Raw genomic sequence first — 10,978 nt, 5'->3', positions numbered from 1 at the left:
AAACCCAAGACTTTATCATTTTGTGGCAACGAGACAAAACTAGTGTCCTTTAAAAACCTGAAACAATTAGACTAACGAAAACTAACTATTTTATAACTAGTTTAGTTCTGGTTTAGTCCTGGTTTAGTCTAGTCATGGTTTAGTCTTGGTTTAGAGCTGGTTTTAGTCCTGGTTCATTCCTGGTTTATCTTTGGTTTAGACCTAGTTTAGTCCTGGTTTAGTCCTGGTTTAGTCTATGGTTTACTCTTAGTTTAGTCCTGGTTTAGTTTAGACCTGGATTCGTCTTGGTTTAGTCCTGGTTTAGACCTGGTTTAGACCTGGTTTAGTCCTGGATTAGTCCTCGTTTAGACTTAGTTTAGACCTGATTTAGTCCTGGTTTAGTCCTTGTTTAGACCTAGTTTAGACCTGGACCTGATTTAATCCTCGTTTAGACCCAAATAAATCCTAGTTTAGTCCTGGTTTAGTTTATTCTTGGTTTAGTTAAGTCATTGTTTAGACCTAGTTTAGACCTGATTTAGTCCTGGTTTAGTCCTTGTTTAGACCTAGTTTAGACCTGATTTAGTCCTGGTTTAGTCCTGGTTTAGTTTAGTCCTGGTTTAGTCCTTGTTTAGACCTAGTTTAGACCTGATTTAGTCCTGGTTTAGTCCTGGTTTAGTCCTGGTTTAGTCCTGGTTTAGTCCTCGGTCTCTTGTGCGCGGTCCTTTCGGGTCAAATGCGGCTGGACTCGTTCGTCTTGATTCAGTTTTTGTGGGTCAATCGCGGGACGAACCGTGCGGACCAGAGCCGCGTCTTTGGCCCGGGAGGAGCCTCTTTCCTGCGGCCGGGTTCCGGACTCCTCCGCCCGGGCTCAGGACGCACTGCAGCCCGCGGTTCGTCTCATTTCCCGCGGGTGAAAATGTGCCGCTCTTTACGCACCTTACGCACTTACATAACGACGCCTGAGCCACTTAACGCAAATCCCCGCCGCTTCATCTGCGCGCGCACGCCAAGGTTTCCACTTTTACCGCGGCGATTCGTCTTTCCTTCGGTTTATAAACGCGACGTGTTTCGTTGCAGCGATGCCAAACGCGCCCAGAGCGGAAATCATACCGTTACCGTTGTCAGGTGCGTTCGTTCGTATTTACGCATTTTACGCACGAGTGTCGCGTGTTCGGGGTGTTTTTTTGGGGTTGGATTTGGAGGATTTGAAGGATCTGGAGGATCTGGAGGATCTAGAGGATCTAGAGGATCTGGAGGAGTCTCACCTTCCAGCGCAGCCAGGAGGAAAAACGTAACGAGCAGCGTCCCCATCGCGTCCACAGATCTGCGCCGTAACCTTGAGACGAGCGAAATGTTGTACCGGAGGAGAGAGAGAGAGAGAGAGAGGAGAGAGAGAGAGATGGAGGGATGGAGGAGGAGGAGGAGGAGGAGGAGGGGCCAGGAGAGAGGTGTGTGAGCGCGCGTGAGGCTGTGCGCGTGCCGGGGCAGTGTCAGGTGACCGAGGACAGAGTAAAGCCTCAAAACACTGCAGCACCTGAACACAGCACAACACAGAAAAACACAAAAACATCCAAGATATATTTAATAAAGCCTCGATTTTTACAGTTTATATGAATTTTAAACTAAATTGTCTTTAAAAAGTTACTGTATATTTATATATGAGTATTTTTATAAGAGTTGTAGAAATGCACATTTTTCCTTTATAAATGTTTGACAAGATTTTAGTGTGAATCTTTACATCAAAAGAGAAAAATTCATATTTAAAGTGTTTAATAACAGTTTTGTCGTGATGTCTGCACGGAAATAGAAGGATCATGTTCTATGTAGGACCCGTTTTATTACTGTATTTACTTATATATACTTATATTATTACTTTATATTACTTTATATTACTTTTATATTACTGTTACATATTACTTTATATTACTATATTACTTACTATTACTATATTACTCTATATGTTACTGCATATTACTTTATGTTACTGCATATTACTTTATATTACTGCATATTACTTTACTTATTACTATACTTACTATATTACTTATATTTACTGCATATTACTTTATATTACTGCATATTACTTTATATTACTTATTACTATGTTACTGCATATTACTTTATATTACTACATATATTACTGCATATTACTTTATACTGTTACTTTATGCATATTACTTTATATTACTGCATATTACTTTATATTACTACATATTACTTATGTTACTGCATATTACTTTATGTTACTGCATATTACTTTATATTACTGCATATTACTTTATGTTACTGCATATTACTTTGTTACTGCATATTACTTTACTGCATATTACTTTATATTACTGCATATTACTTTATGTTACTGCATATTACTTTATATTACTGCATATTACTTTATGTTACTGCATATTACTTTATCTGCATATTACTGTATTACTGTACTTTTGAGTATCACAGTACTTCAGTTCCATCCAAAGTACCTGTTAAAAGTCCCAGTGGCTGAATTACACCACCTGGATCTCACTACTCCTTTTCTAATCACTGTATTGACCCTCAGAAAATCACTCAGCTTTAAAGACACAATGCAAATAAGTCTGACTACACTCAAAAAGATCACATAGCTTTAAAACCACAATGCATGTTCAAAAATATCATTTACTACACTCAAAAAGATCATTTCTTCAATAACACAAGGTAAATATCTTACTACACTCAAAAAGATCACTTAACTTTAAGAAACACCATACAGGTAACTTTAACAACTCTTAAAGTATCACCTGGGGAACACTTACAACTTCACTTAGCTTTAGAAACCACCTATGACCCTATGATACTCTGTTCTCTATCTGACAACATTTGCCCAAAACACATTTTTAACAGTACCTCAAAGAATTTAACCAGATTTAGTTTTATACCAAAACATTGCAAATATTAATTTATCCTTAGCAGTGCCTCAAAACCTTTAACCAAATTTAGATTTGCATCAAAAACATTGCATTTTTGTAAGTAACTCACCTAGGATGACTTGACTTGCTCGTAGTAAAATATATATATATATATTTATATAATAATTGAGGGAAAGACTCAACAAAAGATTCCAACAAGTGATTTGTCTTTGTCTTATTTTATCTGCTTTTTATTGTATTTTTACCAGAAAACTCATACAAAAATAATTAGGACAAATCACCTTGCAAATACCTTTTGGAGAAATTACCCTGTGACCAGGAAAGATATAAAGCACAGCCTAGTCCCAATTAGAGATCTGACCTCCTTAGCCGAGTTACAGCCGGAGGGTCAATGCCAACCAAAAATCAGGATCTGAGTTATTATGCGGAATTTTCAATATTTATCTAGGGTCACAGGGCTCCACCCAGGTACATGCAGAGTGATCAGTACGTCACAGATAACACACATTTTTTCAAGTACAGGCAACACTTCTTAGAAACCACAGTCTTCACCGTTCTAGCCCCCAACGCCTCTGCCCCAGCCAGGTGTGAAGTAAAGGCCACCTCGCTTCGTCGAAGGAGCAGGAAGCTTCGCATCCGCCTGCATACAGGCCCCTCCCACACGCCGCAGAACATACAGGTTTCGTACATCAATGTCAAATAAAGGTCAACTGTCAAAAGAACAGAAGGCCCTTATCTTTCCTGCACACAAACATAACGGTTACAGAAATTATTGCAAAATAACCTAAACTTAAAAATTAAATTGAAAGAATTAAGCAAATCAATATAAAGGAAACAAATCAGATTAAATCAAAGTAAAACAAGTAACTCAGGGTAATATGGGTCACAAAAGCACTTCTAATATCTAAATCAAACACTCCTAATCTCTAATGCTCTAACAGTTATTCAATTATCAAAATAAAACATCATGAACATCTTCATCTGAATTCAGGAGCCCTTTTAGTGGGGCTTACGCCAAAACCTTCATCCTTTTACCCCACCCAAGTGACTCTCCTGTGGCCGAGGGGGGGTTCACGACATCCACAAACAGAAGTGAGAGAAACACGTTCCAGTTTATTTCTGTAAAATTAAACTCTGCATTTTTAACAGAAAAGAAAAGTATTTTACAAAAACGAAACCAGGACTAGACCAGGACTAAACCAGGACTAGACCAGGACTAAACTAGGACTAGAACAGGACTAGACCAGGAATAAACCAGGACTAAACCAGATTATAAAAACATTCAGACAAACATGATTCGTTTGTTGTTTGTTTATTTGTAATTTACTGTTTATAAAATGTTCAGTGTTTGTTTGGAGCAGCACACGGGGACGTGTACTCTGTCTCTGCCTCGTCACCTGAACACAACAAAAATACACACATTAGTACTTCTACTCCATGAAAAGTACACAGTATTCAGAGTATTGCAGTAGTGTAGTATTGTAGTACTTGGTTGGTAGTAGTCGTAGATTCTGACCACAGCAGGTTTGAGGCTCTGGACCTGAATTTCCTCAACCAGACGCAGACGGAAGGACACGGGCACATCTTTAGACAACTGTAAGACAAAGACCAGGACTAGACCAGGACTAGACCAGGACTAGACCAGAACTAGACCAGACTAGACTAGACCACTAGACCAGGACTAGACTAGACAGACCAGGACTAGACCAGGACTAGACCAGGACTAGACAGGACTAGGACTAGACTAGACAGGACTAGACCAGGACTAGACCAGGACACTAGACCAGACTAGACCAGACTAGACCAGACTAGACCAGACTAGACCAGGACTAGACCAGACTAGACCAGACTAGACCAGACTAGACCAGGACTAGACCAGACCAGGACTAGACCACTAGACCAGGACTAGACCAGGACTAGACCAGCACTAGACCAGAACTAGACCAGAACTAGACCAGGACTAGACCAGGACTAGACCAGGACTAGACTAGACCAGGACTAGACCAGGACTAGACCAGGACTAGACTAGACCAGGACTAGACCAGGACTAGACCAGGACTAGACCAGAACTAGACCAGGACTAGACTAGACCAGGACTAGACCAGGACTAGACCAGGACTAGACCAGGACTAGACTAGACCAGGACTAGACCAGGACTAGACCAGAACTAGACCAGAACTAGACCAGACTAGACTAGACCAGACTAGGACTAGACTAGACCGGACTAGACCGACTAGACCAGGACTAGACCGGGACTAGGACCAGGGACTAGACCAGACTAGACCAGGACTAGACCAGGACTAGACCAGGACTAGACCAGACTAGACCAGACTAGACCAGGACTAGACCAGGACTACCAGGACTAGACCAGACTAGACCAGGGACTAGACTAGACCGGACTAGACCGGGACTAGACCAGGACTAGACCAGAACTAGACTGGACCAGGACTAGACTAGACTAGGGGACTAGACCAGACTAGACCAGGACTAGACCAGGTCTAACCGGACTGGACCGGGACTGGACCGGGACTGGACCGGGACTAGACCGGGACTAGACCGGGACTAGACCGGGACTAGAGTAGATAAGTGGTTTTAAAGTGACCTCTTTGATGTAGAGGAGGATGTGATCTTTGTCCTGCTCCACTCGGTCGACTCCAGACTCAAACTCCAGCTGAGAAAAAAAAAAAACACAAATCCAACATTTATATTTTAACTGAAAAACTGCATTAAGCCTATAGGACCCGAAGTCTCGCAGCTTTATTGATTTCTTTTTATTATTTGGGCTGATTGGACCTGATGAGGCAATCGGACTATAAGAGGCACAGGATTGTAAAGCTCAATATCAATAATGTTGAATTCTCTCGTCTTTTTTCAAACATAAATCACACCGGATTATAAGGAGCATTAAGAGAAACAAACAGACGACACTTGAGTCTGATCCTTAGTCGACTCCTCGATCCATGGGCAGGTCATGGTGTAATTCGCCCGGCGGCGTTTCTCTGTCTTGGTGAATGTGTTTTATGAATGTGAATGTGGGTGGATCATTTAAGTTTGTTTTTGTTTTTCCTACGAGGACGACTCAAATATACATTGATCATGTGTTTAATGCAGCTTTGACACATTTGTTTATGTTTTACAGAAACGAAACTTAAAACCACATGACTCATTTGCATAAACTAAGTGTTGATAAAAACAGCTCTTTCCTCGTGCCCTGATGTGGTTCAGTTTGTGTCGGACTAAAGGACACAGTGACTCAGTGGAATATGAGTGTTCTTTCTGTGACAGAGGGGTGTTCTGCTGATGGTGAGTCTGTTCTGTGTTTCTGTCGTGTTGGAGATGATTCATGTTAAACTTTTCAGAGATTATACGTCGGCAGGTCGTACACACAGACCTACAGAACTACACTTCACTGTTTAACGCGAAACCGCCTGAAACACTGGAAAGTTGCAGCAGCCGATTTCGAGCTGAGTAAGTAACAACTCAAGCAATGTGAGGTACCAGTATTAAACGGACTCATTTCTATTTAATGTATTTAGCGCCGTGGAGACCTGGCATCGTACGGTTTCTAAATGGGTAATAAACCAAGTATCAGTGGAAATCATCAGGTCTCGCTCTTCTCTCATCTATCCCAGAGCACATGTTAGGGGCTATAGTGTCTCTGCCGGACACTACCACATGTTACAACTTATACTCTGGAGCGACTTATAGTCCGATGCGGTTTATACTCTGGAGTAGGGATGGGCATTCGATGAAATTTTCTTAATCGATCGTCGGAAGAATTAATGATCGATTATCGATTAATCATTAACATTTTTATATTAAAATGATCATCATTATTATTACTATCTGCACTAATAATCTGCATAAATAAATTCAACTTTACGACATATAAACATAACGACTGTAGATCCACATCAGCTGTTTGACATTATAATGTGTTTAATTCAGTTTTGTTCAAATCTCACAGAAACAAAACTTAAAACCACATCACTAATTTACATAAACTAAGTGAAGATAAAACTCCAGCTCTTGTGTCGCTGATGTGGTTCAACTTGTGTTGGATTAAAAGACATGACTCAGGTGAATACAGGTCAGTGTGACCAGATTTGTGTTTGTCAAACCAGGACAGCGTACGGGGGGAGGGGGGCGGGGCCTCGTCATCCACATTGAGCGACTCTCACCTGGAAAAACTTTTTCCCACTGGACACAGAAACATATGTGCTGCTTTATCCACTGTGCACATGGACTCACACTTGTCCCAACGCAACGGAAAGTGTGGAATTTCTTCTACAAATCCTGGTTAAATCCACATTTGTGCTTCGGTTCGTTACAGACTGACCCACTGTTTGTGTCTCGCTCCTTCTGATGCAGAGACACATGTACACACCTGTTTGGTCACGACACACACAGTGACCTACATTCGGTTTGTCGAAAAATTAACGTAATCGATGAAATTCTTAATAATCAATTATCGATTAATCGACTAATCATGCCCATCCCTACTCTGGAGCAATTTATAGTCCAGAGCGACTTATAGTCTGAAAAATCCGTTGACATTTGACGTGTTTGTCAGAGTGACTCACGTTCTTCAGAGACGCTTCATGAGGCACAAACCCTGAGAGCATCTTCACGTCCAGGATCACCATGTTTGTGCTGTTCTGCTCTCCACCGTATCTGCACAACAACCGACAGGTCACAGTCACGCCTGCCGCACCTGCCGCACCTGCCTGAGTCTGCTGACAGGAGCGGGCGCAGAGGGCGTCATGTACTCACTCGGCCTGTAGGAGGAGCTGGAGCACCGAGCCGCCGCACTCCATCTGAGTCTCGACCTTCACCCCCAGAGTCCGGACCTCAGACGGAACCGGGACGTTATAGAACAGAGAGACCTGAAACAAAGAACTGAACCAGGACTGGACCAGGACTGGACCAGGACTGGACCAGGACTGGAAACCAGAACTAAACCAGGACTAATCCAAGGACTAACCCAGGACTAAACCAGGACTAGTCAGTGCCCCTGTCGCTCAGACTGACCTGTATGGAGGTGCAGGCGCTCCCTGTCACCTCCACACTGTACTGCCCCGCGGCGCCCCCCCAGAGGGCGCTCCTGGTACAGCAGCTTGTTGCTCGGCTCCACGGTGAAGGACAAAGACCCCTCTGTGGGCCGGTTCAGATCCCGGACCAGGACCGTGCTGGACCCGTCCGGACTGTAGACCACAGCAGAGTACAGGGACAGAGCCTGCAGCGCCACCACTGTGTCCTAAAGAGGAATTACACCTGAATCACACCACTGCAGTACTTACACAGTACAAACAGTTTACTACAAGTACTTGGAGTAGTAGAAGTAGTTGTGTTAAAGTAGTCTTAGTACTAGCAGTAGTAGTAGTAGTAGTAGTAGTAGTAGTACCTGAGTGGACTGGAAGCCTCCATAGGGGTTCTGTAGTAGTAGTAGTAGTAGTAGTAGTAGTAGTAGTAGTAGTAGTAGTAAGTAGTAGTAGCAGTAGCAGTAGCAGTAGCAGTAGTAGTAGTAGTAGTAGTAGTAGTAGTAGTAGTAGTAGTAGTAGTAGTAGTAGTAGTAGTAGTAGTAGTACCTGAGTGGACTGGAAGCCTCCATAGGGGTTCTGTAGTAGTAGTAGTAGTAGTAGTAGTAGTAGTAGTAGTAGTAGTAGTAGTAGTAGTAGTAGTAGCAGTAGCAGTAGCAGTAGTAGTAGTAGTAGTAGTAGTAGTAGTAGTAGTAGTAGTAGTAGTAGTAGTAGTAGTAGTAGTAGTAGTAGTAGTAGTAGTAGTAGTAGTAGTAGTAGTAGTAGTAGTAGTAGTAGTAGTAGTAGTAGTAGTAGTAGTAGTAGTAGTAGTACCTGAGTGGACTGGAAGCCTCCATAGGGGTTCTGTTGTAGTAGTAGTAGTAGTAGTAGTAGTAGTAGTAGTAGTAGTAGTAGTAGTAGTAGTAGTAGTAGTAGTAGTAGTAGTAGTAGTACCTGAGTGGACTGGAAGCCTCCATAGGGGTTCTGTTGTCCTGTGAGCCAGCGCACGATCTTGGAGGCGTAGCTCAGGTCCTCCACACCCACAGAGGGCGCCGTGAGGACGGAGAGGAGCACGTACGACGAGATCTCCACCGACAGAGAAGAAGAAGAAGAAGAAGACCCAGTGCACCTGACCACCTACACACAAGGACACAGATAATACTCCCTACAACTGTACAACTCACTCTTATGTCACAGATAATACTCCCTACAACAGTAGGGAGTCCCGGCCCTCGTGACGGTGGTGTTCTCACCTTCGTCTGTGGCTCGGGAGCTCAGTCTGTGGAGGAGCTGAGCGCGAGTCTCTGTGTCTCCAGCCAAACTGAACACATAGGCCATCAGAGCTGTGGTGTAGAGGTTCTCCAGGTTCTCCGAGTGGTTCTTCAGACACGAGAGGCTACGTTCTACCACCGAGTCCTGACCAGAGGTCACCAGGGTACACACGAGTCAATACAGGGTACAAGGTAGTAGTAGTAGAAGTAGCAGTACCAGTAGTAGTAGTAGTAGTAGTAAAAGTACTTACAGATTCTGTCATGTTCATCTCCAGAAAAGCAGCTGTGATGTAAGCGCTGAGGGTGACGTCATCGGACACTCCACCCTAAAAAACACACAGGACTAAACCAGGACTAAACCAGGACTAAACCTGGTCTAAACCTGGACTAAACCAGGTCTAAACCTGGACTAAACCAGGTCTAAACCAGGACTAAACCTGGACTAAACCAGGTCTAAACCTGGACTAAACCAGGACTAAACCAGGACTAAACCAGGTCTAAACCAGGTCTAAACCAGGACTAAACCAGGACTAAACCAGGTCTAAACCTGGACTAAACCAGGTCTAAACCAGGACTAAACCAGGTCTAAACCAGGTCTAAACCAGGTCTAAACCAGGACTAAACCAGGTCTAAACCAGGACTAAACCTGGACTAAACCAGGACTAAACCAGGACTAAACCAGGACTAAACCAGGTCTAAACCAGGTCTAAACCAGGACTAAACCAGGTCTAAACCTGGACTAAACCAGGTCTAAACCAGGACTAAACCTGGACTAAACCAGGACTAAACCTGGACTAAACCAGGACTAAACCAGGTCTAAACCAGGTCTAAACCAGGTCTAAACCAGGACTAAACCAGGTCTAAACCAGGACTAAACCAGGTCTAAACCAGGTCTAAACCAGGTCTAAACCAGGACTAAACCAGGACTAAACCAGGTCTAAACCTGGACTAAACCAGGACTAAACCAGGTCTAAACCAGGACTAAACCAGGTCTAAACCAGGACTAAACCAGGACTAAACCAGGTCTAAACCAGGTCTTCGGCTGGTCCCACCTTCATCCTGTTGTTGAAGAGTTCTCCTGATGGTCTGAAGCACCCGTCGTCCTTCTGTCGGCTCATGAGCCAAGTCCGGGACAGGGTGATCTTTGTTGGGTCGATGTAGACGAAGGCACGGGCCTTGGAGAAACACCGGACCACGAACGCCGTCAGCCTCAAACACACGAGGAAGAGGAGGAGGTGATGAAGAGAGACAAAACTAACACTGATGTCCTGTCACACACTGAAGTGACAACAACTCTCCAAACTTTCTCCTTCAGTGAGAAACTTTTACAAAACCAGAGCAGAGAGATTCTCCTTCTAACGGTTGTAAAAAACAAAAAAAACAGAGTAAATAAAGAGTCAGAGTCAGTCTTAGACTCTCTGAAACATAAAACATGATCTGTTTATTAGTGCACACAGTTACACATCGAATAAAATACTACAAATATTATATTTACAATTCGTCAATGTAATATTTGAAGTACTATTTGTGATTATTACTACAAATATTACATATTAAGTATACGATGATTACTACAAACATTAAGTACGTGATTATTACTACAAATATGAAGTACGTGATTATAAGTACTACAGTTGGTCGTGAGCCTACCACGTGTTGGCGTCTCCTCGGCCGAAGGCGCTGTAGCCTCCATCAGAGTGTTGGTAGTTCAGCTGTCTCTGGTATCCTGCAACAAAAACAACCAGTACAACCGAGTAGTAGTAGTAATAGTAGTAGTAGTAGTAGTAGTAGTAGTAGTAGTAGTAGT

At 42.9% G+C, this 10,978-nt stretch overlaps 1 protein-coding gene across 1 annotated transcript in view; it reads right to left on the bottom strand.

The window, feature by feature from the left end:
• Nucleotides 1-4,178: 4,178 nt before the first annotated feature.
• LOC110175658 (murinoglobulin-2-like) overlaps nt 4,179-10,978 on the bottom strand; it is a 39,737-nt gene continuing 32,937 nt past the window's right edge. The window contains 13 exon segments of the mRNA XM_055166726.1: nt 4,179-4,279; nt 4,371-4,476; nt 5,485-5,553; nt 7,466-7,556; nt 7,656-7,768; nt 7,914-7,973; nt 7,975-8,139; nt 8,855-9,020; nt 9,022-9,037; nt 9,154-9,316; nt 9,423-9,497; nt 10,224-10,380; nt 10,822-10,897. Of these exon segments, the coding sequence (XP_055022701.1) occupies nt 4,224-4,279; nt 4,371-4,476; nt 5,485-5,553; nt 7,466-7,556; nt 7,656-7,768; nt 7,914-7,973; nt 7,975-8,139; nt 8,855-9,020; nt 9,022-9,037; nt 9,154-9,316; nt 9,423-9,497; nt 10,224-10,380; nt 10,822-10,897 (1,313 nt within the window). The 3' untranslated portion in view covers nt 4,179-4,223.

The sequence above is a fragment of the Boleophthalmus pectinirostris genome, unplaced genomic scaffold (genome assembly GCF_026225935.1).
Source record: "Boleophthalmus pectinirostris isolate CB_2022bp ecotype Guang Dong unplaced genomic scaffold, ASM2622593v1 HiC_scaffold_9, whole genome shotgun sequence".
Taxonomy (NCBI): domain Eukaryota; kingdom Metazoa; phylum Chordata; class Actinopteri; order Gobiiformes; family Gobiidae; genus Boleophthalmus; species Boleophthalmus pectinirostris.
The sequence above is the reverse complement of the archived record's forward strand: the minus strand, read 5'-3'. Positions and strand labels throughout refer to the sequence as shown.